At 38.9% G+C, this 27538-nt stretch overlaps 1 protein-coding gene across 2 annotated transcripts in view; it reads right to left on the bottom strand.

The window, feature by feature from the left end:
* The window catches only part of RET (ret proto-oncogene), an 82416-nt gene that overhangs the window by 12682 nt on the left and 42196 nt on the right, over nt 1–27538 (bottom strand). For both annotated transcript variants that reach the window (XM_086751766.1, XM_086751767.1), the window contains exons 2-15: nt 24891–25142; nt 22928–23221; nt 22194–22435; nt 20303–20504; nt 19655–19854; nt 15225–15483; nt 13999–14124; nt 13004–13114; nt 9055–9174; nt 7272–7528; nt 6007–6154; nt 2661–2768; nt 931–1145; nt 700–822 (exon numbers count right to left, since the gene is read on the bottom strand). In XM_086751766.1, coding sequence (XP_086607892.1) covers nt 700–822; nt 931–1145; nt 2661–2768; nt 6007–6154; nt 7272–7528; nt 9055–9174; nt 13004–13114; nt 13999–14124; nt 15225–15483; nt 19655–19854; nt 20303–20504; nt 22194–22435; nt 22928–23221; nt 24891–25142 — 2657 coding nt within the window. The remainder of the gene's footprint in view (nt 1–699; nt 823–930; nt 1146–2660; nt 2769–6006; nt 6155–7271; nt 7529–9054; nt 9175–13003; nt 13115–13998; nt 14125–15224; nt 15484–19654; nt 19855–20302; nt 20505–22193; nt 22436–22927; nt 23222–24890; nt 25143–27538) is intronic.

Genomic DNA, 27538 nt, shown 5'->3' with positions numbered 1-27538 from the left:
CACAGGATCCCAGAACTGCCGAGGTGGGCAGGGGGCTCACCCCTCTGCTGAGAGCAGGGTCAGCCACAGCAGGTTTCTGGAGACTATTTCCAGCCAAGTTTTTAATATCTCCAGGGACGGAGATTCTCTGGGCAGCCTGTTCCAGTGTTCAATCACTGCTATGCTAAAATGTCTTGTCTTTTCTTTAAATGGAAATTCTCATATTTAAAATAGCGCACATTGCCTCTTGTCCTGTCACTGAGAAGAGCCTGGCTCTGCTGGCTTTATTCCCTCCCGTTAGTTATTTATACACATCAATAAGATCTCCCTGAGCCCTCTTTTCTCCAGGCTAAACAAACCCAGCTCTATCAGCCTCTCTTTGCATGTTAGATGCTCCAAGGCCTTAATCATCATAGTGACCCATCTTTTATTAACTTTTACATATTAGAAATAAATTTTCTTGAAAAGTCAACAAAAGGAGGTGGAGGAAATAATGGTGACTTAAATATAATATACTTTTATACATATATATATTACTGTTCCACTAATTAAGCTTATAATTTTGCTCCATCTTATTTTTTTATTTCTTTAAAATAGAGAATTATTCCAAGTTAATTAAAAATAGCTATTATCATTGTCATCTGTCTTCAAGTCCTGCAGTATAAATTCGTTCTCTTGATCAGGTAATAATCCCACCACTGTTATTGATATGCACTGTACCTTGCTCCTCTTGACATATGAATCTTCTTCATATACATCACGGGAGAGGCCAAAATCAGAAATCTTCATTTTGCGCCCTTCTGCCACCAATACATTTCTGGCTGCTAAATCACGATGGACAAGCTTTGGAAAGAAACCAACAACAGTGTTTATGTTTCTTGTAGAGGAACCAACTGCTGGCATGTCCATCTATCACAAGGACATGCTCAGATCACTGTTACACTGCCCTACCTTCATTTCTGCAAGGTACTGCATTCCTCGTGATATCTGCCATGCAAATGAGATCAGATCTCCCATTGTTAAGGCTCTCTCATCAGGATTATCCAAATAACTTGAATTTCTGTTGCCATCACTGCCCACGTAGCTTGGTCCTACTTTTCGACTTTCCCTGAGAAAACTGCGCAAGGAGCCGTATTTAGCGTATTCCACAATTAAATACAGCGGGCCTGAAATAAACAAAAACACCGGTAAGTGTGTGTCTTCTAATCAACACATTGTTTTGAACAGTCAGAGGCTCCAGACACCTCTGACCTTTATGTAAAAGGCACTGAATCAGCCACGGAATCATAGAATATTTTTAGCTCATGTCCTTTATGCAAAGTGAGTGAGTTTAAGCCTAAATCAAACCAGAATTCAGGCTCCTGCCTATATTATCTCATCTAGATAATTTGAGACTAAAAAAAAGAGACAGCTTTCTTACAAATCAGATCTGTGAAACAGCCCAACTTAAACAAACTAAAAAAAAATTAAAATCAAAATACTTTTCTGAAGTGTGTGATACCGAGCTCGCAGATCATCTGCTAATTCCAGTGTTGCATTTAAGGTGCCTTTTTGGAGGACTTAGAAACATTCTGACATTTCAATCCATTAGTTTCTCCTCCCCGTTACCCACATGAATAATTGCCACTCAGTGCTTTAATGCTAAATACATTTGTCTGCTGTATCACAGCCCTCCCACCCCACACGCTAATGAATTAACTTGATATTTATTAAAAGCCCGTGACTCAGAAACAATTCACTTCCTTTGAGATGGAAAAAATACATTGTACTGAAAAAAACAAAACCAAACCCATATATCCTGCCCTGCTGCTTCATTACCTAAGACCCAGAGATGACTCAGTCCTGAATTATATTCTCTGTCTGCAACTGTAAGCGCCACTTGCCACAGAACTGGGTGGGCAAACCACCACAAAGGGCAGGCCTTTGCCCAAGGTGGCAACGTGCAAACCACGATTTTCGGCTGCATAACTACTGATGCAAGAGGAAGAGGATGTTGCAATGCAGCTTCATTTAACACGAACAGAAATTATTCACATCAGTTCCTATGCACAACAAAGAAAATTTGCTTCACTGGCAGAAACGTACCTGTCAATGACTGTGGCTTTTACCAAATGTTTTACAACAAGAGGGAGACAGTATTTTTGTGACAGAGGGGAACTGAGTATCAATCTAAATATCCAGCTATATTTTAACAGAAGGATCTGTACTTGGTTTTTGGTTTTTTTTTGTGGTGTTCCCTCCCGCCCCCCCTGCCAAAAGGGGATCTCACTCCCTGGTGCAGGCCTCAAAGCATTGTTTTAGTATGAAAAACAACAACAATAATGAAAACTCCATTAAACTTTAAATATAACCCATATTTGAAAACACTTACTGAGCATCCACATAATATTAAAATACATATTGATTGGAAGAGAATTGGTAGTAGATTGGTTAAATTTAAAATAGCTTCAGATCAAAATGTGTGTTGAAAAAAACCACAGGAAGAATGTTTAGTTACACTGAAGTAGCATTTCCCCTTCCCTTAAAAAATTGCTTTTCTTACATGTCCTGCATTTTTTCAGCTAGCAACAAATTTAAAAGGTGCTCAGCAATTATTAATCACTGGTCCAAACCCATCAACAAACTGCTCTTTATTTCCTTGCTTGACATTTCCATCTTAATAACAAGCTTCTAATATTTACCATCTTGACTGCAGGCTCCATAAAGTTTGATGACATGAGGATGGTTCACCTGTTTCAAAAGGTTGAACTCTGAAAGCAGATCTCGCAGCTCACTCTGGGAAGCATTTTCTGCAGAAAGCATCCGAACACACAGTTGTGGTTAGGAAAGCATTACTCAGGAGTTCTTTACGCACTGTCCTAAGTATGAGATCAGTCATTTCTACTGGAATTAGTAAGAGGTTGGAAAACTCCATACTTCCCCACGGGAGAGGAATTTCCCCATCTCCACTGTCCTGCAGTCATTCATACCAGTGAATGGGACTGCTTCTGTTCTGGCTTGGTAACCTGCTATAAATCATCACTCTGCCCTGATACAAGTGACTACAGAAAGAGTAGGTCAGCCACAAATCAAGACCAGAGTCTGTAATGTCTTGCAGATGCCATGAAATTCTTACAGACCTTTTCTAATGTTCTAAAGCAACTTTGTAGGGTGAATCAGTGCAATCAAAGCTTGAGAAGCATAGGAAAGCTAGGATTTTATGTTGATCAAACGAACAAACAAAGACTCGCTCAGCTAACTCCCATGATACAGCCCTCCTCCTCCTAAATACGTTTTCTGATGGAATAAAAATCCACTAATCTACTGGTTCACACTTCTAGCACACATCCAGATATAGAGTTCAGAAGATAAATGTACAGTTCAGATTGATTTTACTGGGAGACACGTATGCAGACTTTGCTGATGCCAGTGGGAATCATGACAATATATAGTTATATATATATAGAAGGCTTTCTTAGCCTTTCAAGCATTTTGCCTTTGCAGAATTTTTCTGACTAACAAACTTCCTCTTGGAATGTACTGGGGCTTGAAGGAGATCTTCAGCCATAAAGACACCACAGGTCAGAGATAACCCTTCTCTACCTCATCCTTAATTTCTCTGACACAATCTCCCTGGGCAGCTCCTACACAGTGTTATTACTGGGCAGTTGACAAGTATGTGGTCACCTTTACTTAAGGCTAGTAAAAAACAAGCTCAACTTCTGATCTTTGGTACCGTACTGTATGTTTTTCTATAAAGGCTGTAAGCGCCAAAGGGTTTATTTACACATTCATTTAAAAAACATGTGCTAGTAGTTTGCCCTAGTCATGATAATTTAAAAATTCTGTTCTACTATCTGTTTGCATTGGTACTGTGTGTTTGTACCTGCCATATATTATCTCATAATCTGAACCTCCACTCAGACTTTAGAGTCTTCTGCCTGAGGGAGTGTGGTATCAGATGGTCTCTCACTACTGACAGGGGCTACAAAAATATGCATTTATGTAAAACAAAAATGAACAACTTATTGCCTGTGAGAAAGTCCTATTTTTCTAGCTCTGGAACTGTGTAGCGTACGCAAGAAAAGAACAAAGTTCCCCATGTATTATACCTGTTTGTCTGCTGTAAAAACTAACATCATTAGTGCACAAATGGAGCAAAATAGTTCTGAAGCTTTACGGCCCTTGTTTCTACAAACTGCAAATAATGTTGGTGTTTTCCCTTTTAATTTTATTGTATTGAGAGCATTCATATCATACAGGAGGTCAGATATAATTCATATGAGAAGAGTGGTAGCAATGAGCTGAAAAATTATCCCTCCAGCCATAGCTCCAAGACTATTTTGGCTCAGCTAATGACTTACTGCTCCTTGTTCCCTCCCCAGTACATAATGCCAAGCTGACAAAGTAGAGAGAGTCCTACCCTGGCCTTTTTTTTTTTACCACAGATTGTGCCCGTCTACACAGCTCATACCATTCCTTTTTAAAGATCAGGCAGTGTAGAGTTCCTGATATTTGGACAAATTACCCTGTTGCATCAGTTACAGGGACAGAATGGGTGGTGTTGACCTGATCCAAAATCACTGTCCTTTATATCTTTTGACAGCATTATGAAGACCATTGTGGACTAATGCAATGTTTCTTATACTTTTGTCATGTGTTAACAGTAAAGTTAAACTGGTAACAACAGATAAACATTTGCAGAATGACAAATGTTCTCCACAGGCAAGTTGGAACAAGGAATTTCAAGTGACTATCTGCAATGTAATTTACATAACAAAGGGATTCATTAGAGCCTGAAGTATTACTGTAAATGTCAGATCAATTTATTAAAATAAGGTGCTTAAAATAAAGGATTCCTCCTTCACATTATCAATTCTGTCAATTCTTTCCTTCATAATAGCTAGGGAAAGCTGAATGTTAAATTATCTGCAAGTAAAAGCAACGTTTTTACCACTATGTCTTGGAATCTTAACTCAGTCAGATGTCGTTGATGAAAATGTGCTAGAGAAAGCAGTGACACTAAGCGCACAAATAAATATGAAATGAAATAATGACTAAGCCTATTCTATTGATAATGATATACAGGTCATTACTTGAGTCTTGCAAGTAATGGTTAGTCAGTCTTCTCTTCTGAAAAAACTTAGTTCATAGACTTTCCCCATATGACCTATTCTCCCCTGAAACTCTTGCAATGCAGGCACACATTTCATAATGCATTTATGTCTTTGGTAAAATGATGGGATTTGCAGCATCTTTGCACTCAACCAGCAGCAGATGTAGGTTGGTTGTTTTTTTTTTTTTAAAAAAAAACAAAAACAAAACAAAAACAAAACAAAACAACAAAGTTGCATATAATAGAACGGGTAATAAGAAATATAACATTTTCCAATAATGACATGTTTTTACTTATAAGCAGCAATGAATGGTTGAGCTTAAGGTCTCACATTATCATCTTAACATTATCTAGGCATATTTTTTTTTCTCCAGCTTTAAAGTCTCAGAGAAAACTGAAGACACCAGGAGACAGCACTGGGTTACTCAAGCCAGACTGGCAGAGCTCCTAGTAACTGAAAAGCAGATCAGAAAGTACAAAAGTAGATGTAACTCTCAATCAGAAAAGTAACTTGATAGGTCTGTTCTGTCTCCTGACATGATTATAACATCATTTATTTAAATAGCTCTGTCAAAGAAAACTAAACCATCACAACTGGGTAGAGGAAAAAAAAAATCAGAAAGCCTTAAGAAACGCTTGCAATATTTCCATCAATGCCACATAACATTTAATACATTTGCTATGCTAAGACAGAGGTTTCTTGCACATCATGAATTATAATTACTTGTGGAAATTACTGACTTGCATCAATGTGATGGTAACTCCTGAAGTCAGAAATCTGCCAGAATAAAACAGAATGCTGGAATAAATAGAGGCAGTGACACTGGCTGGTTTTAGCTGACCTTTTACTTTCATGCTAGCCCCTCTTATAATCCATTCAGAGGTTACAGCCAACAGTTTTCAAATCATTTTAGACCCAGATGGAAATGTACCTTTTAACATTTTCACTGCTACAGTAGTATAGCCAGCCTTTCCCTTGAGTCGGAATGCTGTTGCCTTGACAACCTTTCCAAATTCTCCTTCTCCAAGAGTCTTGCCCAGAACTAGGTTCTTCCGAGGGAATTCCCACTTTGGATCTTCCTGCAGGAGAGAAAAGGAACCCTCTAAGATGAAGCACGAAAAAGAATGGCTAGCTACACTCAAAGCATTAACGTTCAATAGGAGACCATTCTTCAGGAATAGGTACACTTTAGTGAAAAAAGTTTGGTTGCTCTTTTTATCAATATCAGTGTATTCCTGTATAAGGTTCTGAATTTCTAGGTATTTTGCCAGTGATTTTTTCCATTACCTTGAAAACCCCTCCTTCAGAACAGACTGTACATGTAGTCTATGGATAATGGATTATATTTACAGGTCTGGGAAATTGGGTACAAATGAAAAATGAAGTGATACAGGATAAATGCTTGCTTTCAGAATAACTATGAATATGTGACCTTAGACTTCATGGAGAAGTAAATCAGTTTTACTCACAGAATAAGGCTTTCCCTTAAGAATTCATCAGACACAACAATCCTCCTCTTATAAAATTAGTCTTATTAAGCCTTAAGGTTGTAAAATGACGACAGATGTACAAACCAGACAAGAAATTAAAGCAAACAGAGCACAAGGTCTGTGAAATCCTCAATATCTAACATTCAAATAGATTCGATGTTGTCACATATGTCCTATAAAGAGGTGGTGTTTCTCTGCCATGTTGATCCATAAAAACACACCAGCTGGCAGGCATCCTGGGTAGGTATGTGATTCAACACAGAAGAAATTAGATTTAAGGTATGATAGTCAAAAAATCCTGGGCAAAAATCCTTAAAATGTGGGTAAAACTCCCACTCCAATTGACACCTACAGTCTGTATATCAGAAATCTGGAACAGAACACTATTGTCAAATGTAGAGTTACATTTTGAAAAAAAACCAGCCTAAATTAGACCTAAGATGTTACAGTATATTAAAACATAACAACGGTGGAAGAATATACTGGCCTTATAGGGTAAATGATATGGTTTATTTATTTATGGTCCAACTACTTATTAAGTGTCTTCAGTTCCCTGCCTGTACACCTGATTTCCGATTCAGTTATTTCAGTTGGGTATTTCTATGAATAGATTGCATTTCTGTAACATTTTCTGCATGCATTAACAACATTCCTTTGGAGCAAGACAGACATCAAAGAAGGGAATGCAAAATGACAGCAGGCTTACCGGTATTTTAAAGGTGTCTACAGACACTTGGTTCTCCATGGAATCTAAAGAAGGCCGGCGGACATTAGTTGAAGAATAACTGATGGGGTAGGACTGGGCTGGGCGCCGGAACGTCATTTCTGCAGAGGCAATAGGCGGCTTCGGAGAATTCTTGTGGTAGCGATGGATGAAATAGGAAGAAAGCAGCACGGAGATGATGAAGGACAGCAGCACTGCCCCTGCTATCACAGTCTTGCACACGTCATCACACAGTTGCTCTGTGGACGAAGAAGAGTTTCTCAGAACTTTGTTTGTTTTCTCCTACTTCTGATTTGACAGTGCATATAATGCACACAGGTGTGACAGAAATAGAAACCAAAATAATTTAAAAATCTAGAGGAAAATTCAATTCCTAATTCTCAATTAAATTTGAGAAGTTGCAAATACGCCCACTGTACCTACCAATTCCTTTTTTAAATTTTGGATACCAGCAGGTAATTGCTTGCCTAACTGCCTGTGTAAATGTAAGGACCGCTAACTTGACTCCACGTTCCTTATCTTTATAGATATAGGCTACTTTTGACACTCTTCTTTAAGACTCAGCTTACCATATATTGATCTTCTGCTACCACAGTTCTCTGGAGAACTATGACTGAATTTTGCTTGTGGACAACAGTTTATATTAGAGCCATTCAATCCATCAAATAAAATCTTCAAATACAAATTTAATTCATTATGTCAATTGTTAGAAATTCTAGAATATTTCTGTTCATGTTTTTCAATTTCAAGGAGACTTAGACTATTTCTGCTTTGTATTTAACAAAATAATTGGTTCTGAAAACATTGCCTAATACTGCAACTGCTTCTAAAGTAGCGTGCATTTTTTTTCCTCCCCATTTACTGCTTTTGCAGAAGCACTTTTAATGTCTTTCTTTGGAAACTAAGTGTCTCTAGACAGTATCAGTAGGGAGACACTTCCTGAATAAACTGAGATACAAAGTACTGTCCTTTGCACTGCTGTTCATCAGAAAATCCTGACTACATCTACAAGCTGTACCTCATAAATATGTTGAAATAGTACAATACCTCTCTAGAAAGGAAAAAAAAAGAGAGAGGAGGGGGAAAAAAAAGGAAAAAAAAAAAAAAAGCAGGAAGCCTCATCTTTTTCTTATGCCTACAGAAAATTTACTCAAAAGAACAAACTGGTATATTCTAAACAATTAGGTTTTAGAGGTGAAAAACATTTCATATTAGTTTTATTATTAGCAATAATAAAAATAATTTTTAAAAACATCATTTAATCCCCATCAATCTGTTTCAAACACCTGCATAGAGCTTTTTGTTTAAACAAAGGTCAGTGAAAACAGTAATCCACTCCTCCTCCTAACACAATGGGTGCTGGCTATCTCCGACATTTAGGAGCCAAGATTTTCAGAAATGATTAGGAAGCTGGAATTACTTGACAGTAACACAAGTCGTTATTCTAATTCTCCTAGCTATCTTTGCAAATATCAGGTGAGTCTCACTGAAATGCAAATGCTGGAAATCAAAGGACAACCAATCTGCCTGTCATGTAGCAATGGATTAAAAAAAAAGAGTCTTTAGCCAAGGCTAGAAATAACCCCCTCTGGAAATTTTCAGGCTCCATAGTAGAAGTCAAGGTGCCAGTCCTTAATTAATTTTATATTAGCAGTCTCTGACCAAAGATAGTGCTTATTAACAAGTTTAGATTGTTGTATATGTACAGATGGTCGATACAGAGGAAAAGATTAATGTGAGAACAGCAGATAATGTTTAGACTTACCCTTGATATCATCTTTCTCACAATAACAGTTCTGTCTTGGGAAGCAGTAACAAATCCCATGTCCTGACTTAATTCCAAGATTTCCAGTGCCTTTCCCATGACCACCAATAATGTTTCCACCTAATCAAATACAGACACAAGCTAAGATTCTCACATGTAAAGGGGGAAAAAAAGGCTCGAAGTTTTCCATGCGTTTATCCTAGTATGCATCTGAAATTTGACAGGGCATCACAATGCAGCACTAATGACAAGGATCCCTTGGAATTAGGGGAGAGTCTAAATTCTGAAATTCCTGAGATCCTAAAATTATCTTGGACCTTGGACTGATTGAACACTAGCCCTGATTAGCAGTTATTCCCATTACGGAAGACTCTGGATTAAAATCTATCTATAATAAAAATATAATAGTTTTATTTGCATTGCATAGTTGGGATGTTTTCCTGATTTCATATGCTCCTTAAAATCTTATATAGAAACCCATTACCTAATGCGAAACATCTACCTGAAATTATAATCTCATGGCTGTCCTGACTCAGTTTCGTCATAAAGCATTACAGTTCTGCATCAGTGAGGTCATCTTACATTTTTTAATTCTCCCTAAAATATCTTCTGTAGTCTACTTTAGTCTTCTCTTCACCATTGTCTTGGGTATCTTTTTAGTCATGAGGTGATGTACAGTCCAGTGGTATAGACCAGTGATCTACAGACCTGAGTTCTGTTCCTGGTTCTGACACCAATTTCCTCTTACCTTGGAAAAGTCAGCATACTGTTCTAGATACCATTTGTTCCACTGTCAAATGGAGATAATTATACTTAATCACATCTGTAAAATGCCAGGGGATAGCCTACTGAAAGCACTATGAGTAAGTGCCAGGTGTGATAAAACAATGTATCTTTCGTTATCTAAAAATGCATTGTTTAGTATTAGGAAAAAAGTGCAGTAACTCATACAGAAATATACTTCAGTTCAAGCAGGAGTTCTTCATGCAGAGTAATTGCAACTGTATTTCCAAGTAATTAACTTTTTTTCCTGCATATATTATTAAAATGACCATTAGTTGTGTCATTTTTCATCTATAAATTGCCTTTAATCACAGACAGCATTACATAGAAACCAACCAAGTCCTACAAGTTTAACTGCCTTTCAGAAAAATTGCCTAAACCATAACGGGATTAAAAAGTTGAACAAGTCGTTTTCAGTATAGTAGGTTTTTTTTTTTTCTTACAACTGATTTTCCTTCATACCATCTAAGCTGATAATAGAGTGAATGACTGTTTCTTTTACATTTCTTTGGATGTGTAACATGAATTGAGGAAGAGGATTTTTTTGGCAATATAAACGCCAACATCCTTTTTTAGAAGAAGTGAAACAGGAACTTGAGTATTTAAGGAAAATAGATTTTTACCATCTCTCTAGAGAGGCCACACCTACTAAACTGTATACAGCTCAGCTGGTTAATTTGGGAAGAGACTGTGTTGAGTCACTGCTCTCTAAGCTGACACTTAAAGAAGCGCCCATGTTCCTAAAAATTCTTGATTATCCCCCCACCAGCCAACTTTCTCTATTGAGAAGATGTGATGAAATAGAATTTCCATTAGCCTCAGAAAAATCATATGTATTTATCCACATCTGCCTATGTTTGAGGACCTGGAAGGAGGGGAAAGCAGGGGATGGGCAGGTCCTATCTAAACTGTTCTTGAGTGAGGGATCTGGGGCCAAAGGGTTTTTACACAGCAGGGAAAGGAGGAGTACATTGTCACTGCAGGTGTGCATTGGAAGCATGGAGCTTCCTATATGCATTAGAGACCCAAAAATGTATTTTTCACCAATGCATTGCTGGTAGGGAAATTCCAAGGGTTTTCAACATTGTTTTAAATTGTGTGCTGTTTCACACGCTCCTGTTTTAAATCATCAGCTGTTTCCATTGCCCTTTGGTGGGAAAGAACTTTCCCTGCTTCAAGGTCATTTGGAAAAAGGAAAAATCATGGCCGTACCCCACAGCATGTAGAAACTCCAGAAATTCAGAAAGCAAAACCACTGGTTGTTGGACATAAACAAAGACAACATCTGACCGCTGCTGAAACCAGAGAAGTAGAATCACAGAACAGTTAGGGTTGGAAGGGACCTTCAAAGGTCATCTAGTCCAACCCCCCTGCAAGGCAGAAGCCTAAGCACTGTATTTCTTTTTCCCATTATCAGAAAGCCAAAGTTCAGAGGAACGTACAAAGATCAGTTATTTGCAAATGTTTGGCCAGATTCACATACTGAACCAGTCCTGAAGCAGGCAGGAAAGTCTCCTGCTTAGAATGCAAGAAGGTTGCCTCGATTTGGTAGGTACAGCCACAGCACCAGTGTTTCGGCTGAGTGCCCTTGAATGTAATATTCATAGTGTTCGTGTGAGAAAGCAATTTTGGGACTCAAGTACATAGCCATTATAAGGACAGATGATTTACAAAAGTAAGTATTTTAGCAACTGTCTGTACTTAGAGGATATCCTTGATCTTAACGCATCTGGGGCTTTCTATTTATTGCTTACCATTCCCAAAGAAACGTCCCCTGCCAGTAAAGGCTGATATAATGGTACTTCAGCACCTCTGAGCTCCTGAAACACACTCATTGCTTTGTCTGTAAATACACTGATTTTGGGCACCAGCCCAGGTTCTGAATTGTGTCAAGTCATGTAAGAAATTATCCAACTCAGGCACTAAAAGGGCATACGTAACATCTTGAAAGCTTGTCTTCCTTGCCTGCTTCTATTATCTAATAAGACAGTATGTCTTTCAGGCTTCTGTTGAGCAAAACATCTGATGCTGCATATGCTGCACATAACATGTTTTAGCATTGCAGCCTCTGGCACAAGTATTTCCACTTTTAGAGTGACAACTGATTGCAGTTATTACCAATAAATAATTATTTTCAGATTGTTAGAGAAGTTATTTGCATTTACTTCAAGCGTTTCTGCCACTTTGAGGATTGTTTTTATGCATTCTAATGAAATAATTATCTTTGCAACAGAAGTCATTTACAATACAGAATCCCTTTCTTGCATGCAAGAAAATACAAAGATGCCTCTTTATTCATTCATTTCATAGAAGAACATAAGTCCTAGCCTGTAAGAAAATACTAGTTCCTCTGAGACTCCATTTTAAAATGTAAACTTGGAGTATACAATGTCAGAGCCAGAAGAATTATTCAAGAAACATCTGTGTCTTTATTCCTGAATTAGGTACTGACAGATAAGAAGATCCACTTCAAAATTATCATCTCATAGAAGACCGAAATTGCTCAAGTGCAATACACTATTTTTCCTACCCTTCAGACCTTCAGAGTGATTTGTGAACTTGCAGGTGTGAGCAGGTATATAAGTGGAATGTTAGAAAGATGTGTTCAAGAAAAAAACACAAATGCATTTAAATTCTTCCTTCATAAATACCGCTCATAGAAATCTCTGCCTGTATCTTCAAATAGATACGGCATTGCATCATTTGATGGTCACCTGTCACATAAGGCCAGGTGCATTTCCCTAAATGATCCTCTATGAGCATGTTTATTTTAAACTGAAATTTGTTCTTTCTTACTGATTTAAATTGGAGTTCAAATAGGCATGGTTCCTATCATATTGTGCTGAAGTTTGGAAATAGGACATTAACTTGTGTACAACCTGCATCTGTTTCAGCAAATATCTCCACTGAAAAACACTACCTATGAATTAAGAAGGGGAGCAGAAGGAGAAGAAAACCTCATCTCTCCATCACTGTCAGCCAATAGGCATTGACTGACTGACTTAAAAAAGAACAAGATCAGTCCCCATAACCTTAACTCTCTTGCATGCTTCAAATACAGGTATGACAATGCAGAGATTCTAAATACATTGAGCTTGTAATGGTATCTGGGGTCAAGAAAGTGGAACTTGAACAGCGATCAGCCCATACTGAAACATTTCCGTACTTGTGCAGTCTTGGGGGCAGACAGCTGGATCTCTGCTCTCGATCGCATCACAGATGCCATCTGGACAAGTCTTGATACTCGGGGTGCACGTGGAATAGTTTGTGGTGATCCCTGTGAACAAGAAACAGACAGCTGCACAAATACCACGAGGCTTTGAAGGAAAGATGATTGCATCTTGGCAGTACATGTCGACACGTGAAAGCACAGGTTACTTTTAAAAATAAATATCTATGAATATAAATATAATCTGCTCAAGTTAACAGGCAAGACAACAGCTGAAAGCAACTGGAAGAAATATATTTTTTCACTATGTTTTCTGCTTTTGACAGCCCTCTGGGCATGTCACAGTGAGTATTACTTCAAAAAGAGCTAGTTGACCATTTTGAGACTCAGGCGTGGCTTTCACAATGAAGGATGTCTCTACACAATTTCACACATACTTGAATATGAAGGTTACAAGTTGTCAAAGGGAATTTGTGATACTCGTGCAGTTTGAAGGGATAAAGCGTTGGCACTAAAGCATTGTTCTGGAAGAGTCAAGGGTACCGTCACCTGTCAGATCTGTGCTACAGACCACAGGAAACAGAGACGACAGAGACACGGCTTCTGTGCTCACTAACTGTCTGCTTGGGGCATACCTCCCCAGAAGCTCATTGCTACGTTCCAAACTCAATTAATGGTTGCAGATTCTCTTGGAAGCCATAAGTCACCTGTTCCAGTTAACACTGCTGCAAACCCAATTCACTACCTGGTGTTTTACATGTCGTGTTCAACATCACCAGGGACGACCATCAAGAATGACCATTCTAACTTAACCTCATTCTCCTTCCTAGTGCATGTTTCATTTCAGTATTATGATTAATTTTTTTAGCCCCAGCTTCTGTGTAGTTTACTATACCATGCTGTCCAGCCAGAATAAATCAGTTTATATCTATGGAAGTCAAATGCACAATTATTACTAAGCAGAAGCTTGATTTCTCACAACAGAAACGTACCTTTTCCACTCCCCTGTCTCCACTGGCATCTTCCTGTTAGCACTCCCAGGCCACCACACTCTTCACATTCAGCATGGTGCTTACTCACAGCACAAGAGTCAGGGCAGTCCTCCTCTTTTTTTAAAACTGTTGGGAAGAGTGTTTGCTGTCAGTTCAGGACAAGGGAGATGAATACACAAGCAAGTCAGCTCAAATCAGAAGGAAAACTCCATTCTTAGGGGGAGATAGGAAGGAAAGAAAGATGAAGAAAGGAGGGAAAGACTAAACACTGACTGACCCAACTATCAGTAACTTGGATAACAACTAAAGAGAAGTCTAAGTGTTTCCTTCCTGAGAAATAAGAGACAAGCACGACAGTATGGTTATCTGTGTTTGATAGCACACTGTCAGTGCCTAGAACTGTACACATGTGCTAACATACTGAGGAAAAAAACCATGAGGACCATTTAATTAAGGGAAAACTTAGTATTTGGGCTAATGCCAAAGAGCACCAGCCAAAAATATATGACTTAAGACAGCACAAGGCTCTTGAAAAAAGAAAACTCCACTGCAGGCTTTTGTTTCTTCCTCAACCCACTTGCTCTTGGCACAGGAGTTGCAATAGGATACAAAAGAACAGAAGCAATTGTCAGGTAGAATTGCAAGGTTCTGCACAAAGTGTGATACGATTTGGAGATAAATTATTACATTTCCAGTATCATCCTCCTATGCTGTGGCAGTTGTTGAATATTTCTAGCATTCTGCCCTTATGAACTTTTCAGTCAGATAAAGTCAATGTATGTTAAGCAAAATTATTTTTTAAAAAAGTAAAAATTGGAGAGAGAAGTGGGGAGAAAGATGATTGAATAAATACACTTTGGCCAGAGATTCATAGTTTCATATATATATACACATATTTATTTTTTTCCTTACATGGGAATATGTGAAATACAAAATAAAGGTGTCACAGACACACACAAAAGATTATTCTAAATCAAATGTCATCATGATCATTAGGAATCGCATATGATACACCACCTTTCTGTGCATTAGTTCTTCAAACAAGTATCCGCTACAGGCACGTCTGAATCAGAACTCAAAACACAAACTTTGCAATTCGTATCTTGTAGCTCAGGCTGATTTTCACTGTGAATGTCATCATTTTATAAATCATCCTACTAATGCATCATCTAATACCAGTAACACTTGTAAACAGGTAAATAGTTCTAATTGACTCGGGTACTTACGAGTTCCTTCCAACACAAGAGTGAGGAGGGTTTTGGTATGTTTCCTGCTCTGCCTGTCTGTAGCTTGAATAGTGTATTGTATTTCCTTGCATTCGGGTCTGCGCAGCACAGAGGAATCATTCACGTAAAGGCTTCCGTATTTGTCTTCTCGGCCTTGAAGTATGCTGACGGGATAGCAGCTTACATTGGGGGACAGTAACTTGTAGGTGATGTTCACACCACGGAATTTCATACAGTTTTCGATGCAGATTTTTCCTATCTAGGCTCAAACACCAACAAAGAAATCACAGACAACAGAAACAAAGCTATACATAAAAAATATTCTGTGCTTCTCAAAAATATCTGGAAGAAAACTGAGCATATTACACCTGGCAGAGTTCAGCATTTATCTTGTGTTTACAGATTTGATATTTTACTACCAATGAATGCTTTACTACCATGTGAATGCTTCAAATGTGATTTACTCTCAGTAAAAATGAGTGGTAAAGCGTTACCATTGTCTTCAGACTAACAGTGGAAATGCAAAAAGCCTTGACCCAGAGACTCAGTGATATTTGGTGCCTACTGCTGATGGCCAGCAGTGTTCAATGAGAATCAAGACCCTGTAATTTGGGACAGTCTGAGTTCAGTCCCTGCTCTGTCCCAGGCTGACCAGTGAGAAAATCTTTGGGTTTGTTTGAGAAAGCAAAGAGTTCAGCATGAACAAAGCTGAGACTCCTTTCAAATAAGACAGAAATAGAAATTGCTAAGACATAGTTTTCATAGTATTACAGTCAAAAAGTTTCTAGTCAGCAGAGTTCTCTGAAAGCCTTAAAAGGAATAAGAACCTCATTGTTTCCCATTTGCAATTTTTAAAACATTTTCATCTAAAAATGAAAATATGTTGGTTTGCTGAATTTGAACTTCTGTCTGCCAGAATATCTATGCTAGAGTACTCCTCAGTTTGAAACAATTTATCTGGGAAGCACAGGAATGTAAAACCCTGTATCCTGTCCAGCTCCTAGAGGAACTGATTCAAAGCTCACTTTGGTTTTTCCATTTACAAGAGTGGGATTCGGATCAGGTCCAGAGGCATTGGCTTTCCTTGCAGGGAAAACCACAATGTGGAGGGTGGAGTGTTATTTAAGGGAACTTGGTGATGGATTATTTTCAAATGCTGCAGTTAAAATGTGTTTTCAAGTAACACCACTGCTGGTAAACGTATATCTGTACATCTTGGTTTTAGCATTCTTATTAAATAATGCTTTAAAAAAATGTTTTTTGTATTAAGACTTCTTCCTATAAACCTGGACTATTTAAAGTCAGAGAGGAACCTCTGCAGTCCTAGAAGCATTCTTTGTCATAGGATAGTCCCACTTCATCTAACTTATTCTCATTCACATCACCGATTTGTCATTTGGCACCATTTGCTGGGGTTTTTTGTTGTGGATTTTTTTTGGTGGCAGGATAACACACAAAGACTATTAAAGCAATCAGAAGCTAGACTATTTCTTCCACATCATCTCCTTTCCACAGCATGCTGGGACTGGCAGGAAGAAAAAGAAGTAAAGAAAAAGACTTCGACTGTTCATAAACTCTGTCTAGACACAAGGTCTAGACAGGTCCCTTCCAGAACCACGTCACCGTAGCTTTGGTGCTGCATTGCAACTGGCAGTGTTTTGCAACTGCTTGGATGGTGTTTCTTTGAGGCAGGAGAACATCATGATGTTCCATGGCATTAACCTTTATATAGCTAGATAAAATTGTCCTTTGTGCCTACTCTGTCATAACTGCTTTTTCTGGGCACCTTTTTGATCAGCAGACATTTGCTGCAAAGGGGGTGGAGAAATTAAAGGTCCCTGATGAGCAGATTACCCATAGAGTAGTACATGGGTCAGTTATGCTTTCTCTGTATAATTTGAGGAGAAGCTAAAGATGTCTCCCTCAGGAAGTTTCTCCAAGAAAGATGGGCTTTCTCTTTTTGCCTGATTCCATGAAGGAAAGCCTGAGCTTGTAACCTTGTCCTGCATGGCAGGTTCTGGAGTCAGCACTGCTCTGAGCTGCACAGAGCACAGCCCCAGGGTAAGGACGGAGAAGCAGCCAGTTCCTCTTTCTGATGAGGAGGGTGACAAAGAGCCTAGTAATCAGGATTAACATCAACATACAAGGGAGGAACCTACAAAGGTGCATTTTGCGAGACACACAATAGTTAACACAGACACACCATTATCAGAAATAGGAATGGAAAAATCCATCTTTTAAGCTCCAGAGTTTAATAAAGTCTGGATAATGATAATGGTAATGTTCCTCTTCACTGAATTCCAGGGACATTTGGACATACAACCTCTCTCAAAACCTCAGCCAATGTTATTCATCATTTGTCTCAGTAAATGTCAATAGAGCTTTAAGTTCTTTGATAAGTTAAATGCCACTGGGCAAGCCTGTACCATCAGGCCATGCTTCTGTTATTCAATTCATTTAGCTGCTCAAATAGACAAATGGCATCAGCCCAGCAGTTAATAATTTCTTCACACTCTTGTGTTTTCCTTAGGGCAAGAGACGGTTCAGCCTTCATATTGATTTGGCCCCGTACTTTTACTCACTGTTCTGGTACATCACGGCTAATTATGCAGACGACTTTAATAATGTGAAGTGCCAGGGACTAAGCTTCTTACATTGACTTGTGCTCGAAGCCAAGCACACTGTGAATACAAACTCAGTCTCAGGAGTAAGTGGATGGCACTTTAACCGATCGAGAACACCATCTCCAGAGCCAGGATGAGTTTTGCACTTCGCTGGTCGAGAATCAGAACAAAATCTCTTTGTGAATGTCTCTTGAGGGAGCACAAAGAGGAATCTCTTCCCACAGACACTGAGTTCTTGCCAGAAAGAGTTTTCCCTGCTACTACTGCCACCCAGTGAAACTGCACAGTTTGTGGAAAGCACCAGTGTTTCCAGAAACGCCAAAGTTCCCTTTCAGATGGTCGATTGTCCTGACAACGTGCAAAACCAGCAGCTTTAACACCTATATATAAAATCTGTGTCTATATGTATACATATATATACACGCACACACAAAAAATATAAATTAATTAATCTATATTCATATACACCTAACAGTTAAGTTTCCACACTTTGCAATTACAGTCATGCTGTGACATACATACAGTTGGGGCCCATTTCTAGATGCTAAGAGCTAGACTATGAGTATCTTGCATACCCATGCTATTATTTCTTTTGGGGGAAACCCTCTGGTTTCACCCTATCTCCAGGCAAGAGATTTTTACACTGCTGAGAATAAAGCTTTCACAATCTGGTGCTATTACGATCCGCACAAAAAGTGGAGAATGTGCTCTGAAGTTTCTAGTAGACTGCAAATTTAAAAGCTGCAGTCACAAGGCATCACAAAATGTCATAAAGTAGCAGCTTTTCATAGGGAGCCTGCTACGCGAGCACTCTTGGTGTCTCTCTCTCATTCAGAATATTCAGCACAGACTACAGGTAAAATGTCCCCTGATGAAGCAGTAACATTTTTAATGATCATGTAAGGCCTGTTCCATACTCTGAAGGGCTATCAAGCCACAGTGCATCTCATCAGATTAAATATAAGTAGATGCAATATATCTAATTTCCCTTTTTCTTTCTTTTTACAATTAGCCAGAAGCTTAAAGATTAATAAAACTGAATTCTTCCTTGGAAGTCTTCTAATGAATTGGTTTTCTCTGCAATTGTGATGATCATATTTAAGTCTCAGTCCTCCTCTCTGCTACAAATACAGCGGCAGTTTTATAGCTTTATTTAGTTATGAGGTGTACTTCCCAGCAGCTCTCCCAAAATGGTTCGTCACTTGATGCTTTTCATATTCACTTCCATAACATTAATTATATTGAACTAGTTCCTTATTAACATACATGTTCCATAGGAATTACATTGTAATTTTCACCTGATTAATGTCCACCTGTTAGAAAGTGTTTCTGGAAGGCATTATTAATGGCAATAGTGGTGATTAAGCTAAAATGAGAGTTAAATTAGGAAACACATTAATTAATAATGTGTCATTATCTAGAGAAAAGCCATGAACATGCTGGAATAAGTAGAGTTGGGACTCTAATAGCTGGGACAAATGTCTTTTTTTTTTGCCCCTGATATTTTTCCAGTTATTTACACCTAAGCCACTCACGGTTGCAAGTCCCCCTGTCTATAACACTCGTTATTTCTCTATACAAATACTTCTATGTGTAGCCCCTCCTCTGTCATTAGGTGATGGGAGAGGTACTGTCCAGTCTACCTGCGATCAACTGCACCCAGCAACAATCATACTGATATCACATTTTTCATAGGTTCTACTTAAAACAGCTAAATCCAATGCTTTAACACATCTTGCCCTGGTGATCTGTCTACTAAGCTCTGTCTCTAATAGAAAGTGAAAGTATAATTAACACAGTTCTTACTTGTGCAAAGCGTTCAGCATTTCTGTTCACTGTGAACTGGTAAGTCATGTTTGGAAACTGAATGCTGACAGGGAGGATGGAGACATTGAAATGAAGCATCACTGATCTTTCTGGGCCATGAAATTCTGTGTCATTTACCAAAACATCCAACTGGAAGGAACGATGCTCTGTGACTGAAATACTTTTATTCAGTACCAGCTCTGCAAAGAAAAAAATTAGTCTATTACCGACCCACATTATCTGCAAATGTATATTTTGATACTGCACTGCCAACAAAATTATAGACACCAAAGTTATTCCTAACAGGAAACAGAAGGTGAGTTAAACATGGAAATACACTCCTATGAAGCCATGCTCTGGGCCATTCAAGATATTTGGAGAGGCCCTCTTCCCTTCCACCTACCATGCTGAGAACCCTACTATCAGAACCTCTTGCTTATCAGTATACACAACACCATCCCGTACACTTCCTATGCACAAACTCTATTTTCCAGTACATGTTTAAAACTCAGCATCTGCTTAACTTGAAATTTCTCAGTCTTTTTTTTTGGCTCAATATTTACAAAATGCTTGGAAAAGTTCAAGAGCTTATTGGTCAATTACTGACAAGCAACAAACTTCTCCTTTATTTGAAGAAAGAGACCTTACTGTACTCATGTTGAGTCCCCCTCACTTGGCTGCCATTTGGGCTGAAGTGGATTTCATCGAAGATGTGCTCTACCCGAAATGTTTCACTTATCCAGGGATCGTCGGTAATGATGGTTCCTGTGTATTTCTTTCTGCTGCTTTCAAGGGGATAAATAGGTGTAGTGTCTGCATCGTATACAGCTAGCGTTGCAAGAACAGTTCCCTAGAATGAAATAAAAAGTGACACTGCTGAATAATCTGAAGCTTTCTTCTTCCTCTGATACGTGTTTGGGAGATTGAAATATTGCTCAAATAAAACCTTACAACTTTCACTCAAGCCCACACTTTCATTCAAATTCATTTTAAGCTTCAGGTACCACTATTTCACACCTATTTGAATCTGAGTTAGAAGCTCCAAAGAAGATGGCAGTGAAGAATGTGTCATATAATCGTTTGAGTCTCAGTCTAAATGCAGTGCTAAATGTTTTAGGTAGGAAATAAGTGCACATGCACAGCTCTTGAGTTTTTCATTTTTAAAAATCAATGTTATTCTACAATACTACTAAAAAAAAGCAAGTAATATGCATATTTTAAAGACATGAAATACATTCAGACAGATCAAACTCATTACCCAAATGACAGAAGTGGCCTGGGTTGTCTGTCTTCTGCTTAATCTACTAGATTGCTGTTTTCTTCCTGGACACAGACACCGCAAGAACTTGTGATTTTTATTAGCAACTCTGTTGTTTCAAGTTCGTTGAGTTACTGGAAGTTTCCAAATATAATGCTTTTTTTTTCCTACTGCAAAATGCCAGTGAAATTCACTACGCTCTGAACACTTTTTGCAGGCATGTAATTTCAAGAAGAATATAATACTTTAGAAAACAGCGTTATGAGACCTTCACTTTCTGTCATCCAGAGCTAAATGAAACTCCCAAATCTCAAAATTTTCAAAAGTAAAAAGGAATTACTTTATGCCCAGGCAAATGTGGCATTCATAAGTGTCTTGTCCACACATGTTCTAGTCAAGAGGTGGCAGCAAAGTCCCCAAATCATTCTTTTCCTTAACAGATGCGAATATGAGCAAAATGTACTTTGAAGGGAAATGTGACTACAAAAAAAAAAAATGTTGTTATTATGAAAGAAGCCCTCTCGTGAAAAATGCATCATTTAGGCCCCTAAAAAAGTGCCTTCTCTATACCATTGACTTAGAAAGGTTTGTTGCTCCAGTGGAAGAGGGTAAGAGCCCACGTGTAGGCTTCTCTAGCAAAGCAAGGGGTGTATGTGTGCAGGGGGCACACACAAAGACATCCAGGGGTTCAGACCACCTTGGCACAGTAACGGAAAAGTGGGAGGGCACCACTAAAGCAAGATCATGGAGCATCCCTTAACACTGGAAACTTCAACATCTTTGCAGGTGCAATGTTTGTCTGCAGAAGGCAACAGCTTTTTCTGACTTTCTGTTACTAGTACAGCATCCCAATAAATGTTCTGAATGTAGTTCTGGTATCTGGTGTAGATTTGTGTACATGGGAAGGATACACCCACACTTGCTCTAACCAGACACACACCTGCTCAAACACCACTCAGTTTTAGTCACCTGGGGGAAGCAGCCCTGTAACAAATACAGAGCAGAGCTCAGTATGGGAAGATACAGCCATCCTGACCTCAGAACTGATCGCATTTCTTTACACTGTTTAATTCATAACTTAAACTCTTCTTTCTTTGGGGTCTGAATAAGATATAACTTGGGGGAGAAGAATCCTACAAACTCCATCTTCTACAGTCACAGGTATGGCATGGTGATGTGCTTTTTTGCTGAGCTCCATTACCCAGAGCATGGTGTCTCCCAGTAATCATGCCTCCCACCACTGCACTCCTACTTCAGGGACTAGATAAAGGAGAACATTACCTCTTTCCTGTTGAACTCCACGACAGCATCCGCAGTATCAGTGCCATTGGGAAGGAAGGGAGGAGAGTCATCTTCATCTAACACATTCACCAGGAAGGGCACCTCAACCTGCATTTCCCTGAAGCCCTCTCTCACAGTACATTTGGCAATCAGCTCGTATCTCTCTCGCTCTTCGCGATCTAGGCGCCGGGTCACACTCACGCCGGTGGTGTTCTCATTGTATCGAAAGGGCATGCCTTCAGCTGAAAAACATGGCCACAGCATAAGTAGGGACAATGGACAGTCACCTCCCATTATAGGACTCTGATAGTTTTATTCTTTAATACTCTTCTGCAATCCAGTAAATCCATTTGGACATCATGAATGCATGACAAAAGGCAGACTCAGAAGTGAAACAGAAGGAAGCTGTGGGGTTATACTAGGATACGCAGAAAACATGGAATAGATGGGAAGATCCTACAGTCTAGAAGCAGCACAATTTAAAGCTCAGGATATTCCCAGTCTGCTCTTAGCAAGTGCAAATTTCTAAAACCAATCTTTTCCTTAGGGAAGGGGACAGTCCTCCTTCCCATTCCCTCTGTGTATCTCAAAGGCAAAATCTTCAGGCCCAGTTCAAGTTTGCAACAGAATTTCCTTTACAGAGCCAACCTAGAGGATCTACCACAAAAGAGAACTTCACAGTGCAGCTGTTTACATCTAATGCTGGTACGCGAGTGGCTCAGTTCCAGTTTTACCTGCCAGCAGTTTGTAGGAAATGCTGAGATTCTGACACAGATGATGAACTGAGGGCAACTGGAGCTGATGAAATGTGCCAGGTGGTTTATTCTCCTTGATGTGAAAGGAGAGATCCATTTCTGTGAAGCAAAGCTGCCTTGCTGTCAGGGAACTGCAAGCTGGTGCAGTAGCATTGATTAAAGAGAGAAAAACTGTGGTGCGTGTAGCAGAGTCACATTCCTTCTCTTGGAAAGGGTGGGATGAAAGGAAGACATACAGCATCACTTTTGATAAGGGCATCCAGTTTCCTACAGCTTCAGGGGGAAAAAAAAAAAAACAAAAACAAAACCAACCAACCAAACAAACCAGAACAAAACACCAGAAGAAATATTTTACAGAAGAGAAGCCAATATATCTTTAACTCATTCTGTACTCTAGTTCATTATTCCACAAACAACCACATAGCCCTATTATGTAATAAAACAATTCTTCAATACATCATCTGCTGGTGGAAAGATCTTTAATCTTAATAACCTCAGCAAGCCAATAAACTACAGGTGTTAGTACCAATTTTATGTTGTAGAATCTCACAGAACAATATGAACATTCTGTCTGTAAGACACTGAGATAAAACAGGTCACTGTTAGTAATCAGTTTTTTGATAGGACTGCTTTTTTGAGGGAGTAGAACACAGTGCAGTGGCAGCAGGGAAAAGGGGTGCATGAAATGGCAACAGATACTCAGGACAGATCCGTAATTACTATCACTTAAGTCACAGCGTTCTGACAGCTTATGCCAGTTGAGGACATGGGCCAAGTTGCTTATGTTTAGAGAACATAATTTTGAAATATAAAGAGTTAGTAAAAAGATAACATAGAAGTTAAAATCAACTGTGGCATCTACTAATACACCCTCAAGCCTTAATTATTTTCATTACAGACAGAATGACAGTATCTCTGTAAGATATCTAATTCCCTTGAAAAGATGCTGTAGGTCACTTTGATCCATATGAACAAAAGAAGGCTCTCAAGTTCTGGATAGCTGTTCTTCCTTTGTTCAGTTACAAACAACTATCTGATATTCATGAACACTGAGTACCAAAAATGCAGTGAAAGTAGGTGAGTTATCGAGCACTCAGCACTTAAAAAATAAAGCCGTAAGTGTCTGAAGTTGAACATTTCAACATCAAGGCACCGGAGTCAAAGGGTAGTGATGATATATGGCTTTCACAAACTCAAGACAGTTACTACAGACTCTCCAACAGCAGAATTTCTGCAACTGATCACAGCGGTATGCCATGCCATTAACTCCTCACCCATTTCCTCCTCCACCATCTAATGAAACCTAATTTCCTCATAGATCAAAATCACCAAAACCAATTTACTGCTAGAGCATAAAAGAAGGGGAAAAAACTGAGATAATTAATTTCTGTAGTTCAGTAGTAAGCTTCCCTAACAAAGCCAAATCTCAAGAGACAGAGAGAGGTACCTGTAACCACTTTTTCCAAGAGCTGTTTGGTGTTACATGGAAATGCACTTTGTGAATCCATGTTACCAAGGACCGTTTATGTAAGAGTTTGAACTAATCTAACTGCATTGGTCTTGCCACTAAGCGCCCAAAATTAACAGTGGAATTGGCTTAAATCTGCATCAATAGATAAACAAACTGCAAATCTCAATGTAAAGCTGTGACTTACACAGCTGTGAAATGCAGAAAAAAATATTTCAAGTAATGCAACATTCCCACCATGCTGGAGTCCACAGTGTGGACCAACCGGATCTGCCCTGAGTCCCTGTTTGCTTTGGTATGTGACTCCCTGCGTTTGCTGTGGGTTTCATTGGGTCCGGTTCCTCATTTTAAAAGGGTAGATGTGTTTTTTCTAAATGTGATGCTCATATGCTGGTAGATAAATCTCATTATCTGAATGTACTTTGCTTTAACAACAGACACTTCAACAAGAAAAGCTAGTCGTCTTATACTTACACAGCATATTAAAGTCTTCTCTATCCAGGCTTTGGCTAAGGTAGAGAAGTCCTGTTTTTTCTCTGATTTGAAACCAATTATTTTCATGGGATCGTGCTCGAGAAACGATGAGGTTCTGGCACAGATGAAAGTGGGCCACTTCCCCATGTGAGTCCCTCAAGGCATGGATGCGCAGGAGTGGTGTACCTGCGGGCTGATCAATGTAGACATTCTCCGAGTACTCCTTCCGGGGGAAGTAGAGACCAAAGGCAGCTGCAAAGGAAGGCACACAAGAGGAGACGTGCTCCCAGTTAAATTGTTTTGGCACTGGCATTTTCTTAAGAGATACATTTCCAAAGAACCAAAGGCTTCATTCTCTAAGGATTAAAGAAACATTAAAAATACGTGGAAAAAGGCAGATCCTCATCTGGCGTAAATAAATACAGTTTTACTGCACTCGAGCCAGGGACACAGCCACCAAAAATCTGGCCTACAGTTTATGTTCAAATTACAGAATCATCTGCTTTTTGAAAGCAAAACTGCTTTGCTCTAAACACGGCCCAGTTTAAGCAGAACACATAATGAAGCTCTGCTTGCCACATTTTCCTTAAGTTCATATCTGGTGCTCTCAGCTATAATTCCATTATCTCAAAGATGACATTCAAAGAAGGAAAAAACCTTTGATGAAATCACACACTTTAAAAGCCTAAACACACACTCTGTTGACAAAAAAAACACAGAAATGTATCAGTGGCTCACACACTTTTTTTTGGATTACATTAAACCTCTCTTACACAGGAGTCCTTTTGTGGCACACTCCCTTTCTGAACAGGTCAGCATGACACTTTTGGTACAGAAAATGGGAGCTGTTTAAATAAAATTGATATTAAAATCTTATAAGTCTTTTAAATATGACAAATGGGAAAGTTGAGAACTGACTTGCCTGAAGTGGTGAAGGAAAAGTATGTTCCTTTTTAATACAATAGCTGTGACTGACCCATTGCTCTTCTCCGATTTTTCCCTTCCTCTGACAGCACAGACACGTTCAAGTAGGGCTCAATCACCCCTTGGCGCCTGTTTCTTCAGCTGATCCCATATTACCAGGTCACTTCGCAATGGCCTCTCTACCCCTTTCCAGTGCTTCCCTTCCAATTCTACTGCCCGCAGATTTGATCACAGTGGAAAGCTTGGTAAGCAAGGAAGGTTACAAAGCGATGCTCACTGTGCTCACACACACAGAAACACTGGACCTGACACTCTGGTACTTCACCTGCACTGACATTCAGCTCCCATACAAAAGCATACTCACGTATTGCTGAATTTTGCACCATTTAATCTGGTTTGATAAGGAGTAAAGCATATAAAAGGCTTGCACATCTGCTGAACAGATGAAAATAATACCAATTTCCATATGCTACTCATACAAGACTATCTTAGCTTCAATCAAGCCAGATACAACTGGAAACAATGGTAATGCAGCAGTAAAATTAGGGGTGTAATGCCAAAACATCTTCAAAATAGCATCAGGCTATAGCACGTATTTATTTTTTATTATTATTGGATCCATACACTGTTTTACTGAATGGAGAGGACTGCAAACAAACTGTAAACAAGAGACCTGTAATTTCATTTGGAAATACCACACAAACCACTGTACCTTGCAATGATTGATGACATCATCAGCATCCCTGCGCGCAATTACATCCATGAGAATTGCAGAGGCCCGTTATGTTTTCCACATATACTTTACAATATGTGAATAAAGTGGTAAAGTAACATGGTAGGTGAATTTGCTCCAAAGCAATTACTTCAGAGGGAAGCAAATAATCACCTTTTTGAGAGTTTTAGAAAAGCATTAACTCCTGACATCCCCTGTCTGGAAGAAAACTACTGCTTCTGATGCTGGTGCTATCATCATCTTTTTTGTAAGTTAGATTCCTGAACACTCGGTAATAACGTTCAAATATTTTTCCAGTTCTTCTGTTTGTCTTTCTTGAAGTGCTGGAAAACCTAGTGAATACGCACTGCTGGAAATCCTAACAAACTGGTTTGTTAACAAGAGGGATAAGATGATGTCCAAATAGCAAGTCCAGTCCCAGTACAAGAAAACAGATTTCCTTGAGATATTTTCTATAAAATCTTGACTCTAGAATTATGAACACTTCCTCATGAGAAATTCAACACTGAAAATTCACTGCTCAAGACTAAAAAAATTACTTTAAACCCACTGATGCATACAAAGGAGGCTTACACAACATTAGCTACAGGACAGAGGAATATTTACTTATTTCCTTATTTCTAAGACTGAGGTGAACGATGCAAATGTGAGCGACGCTGTGTGCTCAACATCATAAAACACATCATGCAGCACAAGAATCAGCACCATACCAGAGAAATGAAATCATCTCCAGTAGAAGGAGCATATAGAAAGTACAGTGTATGTATAAACAGCATGGATGTGTAAAGTGTGAAATTGGAAAAGAAAAGAGAAAAATGGGATATTCTGAGGTCTAATTATTTATTTCCTTGTCTTAAACAAGAGTGTTAATCTTTATATGCTTTGCTTTACAAATCTGAGCTCACACTGCATGCTGGTATGTACACAGTCATGTTTAATAAAGCACATAAAATCATGACAGATATTGACACTTAAATGTCTGAAGCTCTGC

This window comes from Chlamydotis macqueenii, chromosome 7 (assembly GCF_036417535.1).
Source record: "Chlamydotis macqueenii isolate bChlMac1 chromosome 7, bChlMac1.mat, whole genome shotgun sequence".
Classification (NCBI taxonomy): Eukaryota; Metazoa; Chordata; class Aves; order Otidiformes; family Otididae; genus Chlamydotis; species Chlamydotis macqueenii.
This window is presented reverse-complemented; position numbering and strand designations above follow the sequence as displayed.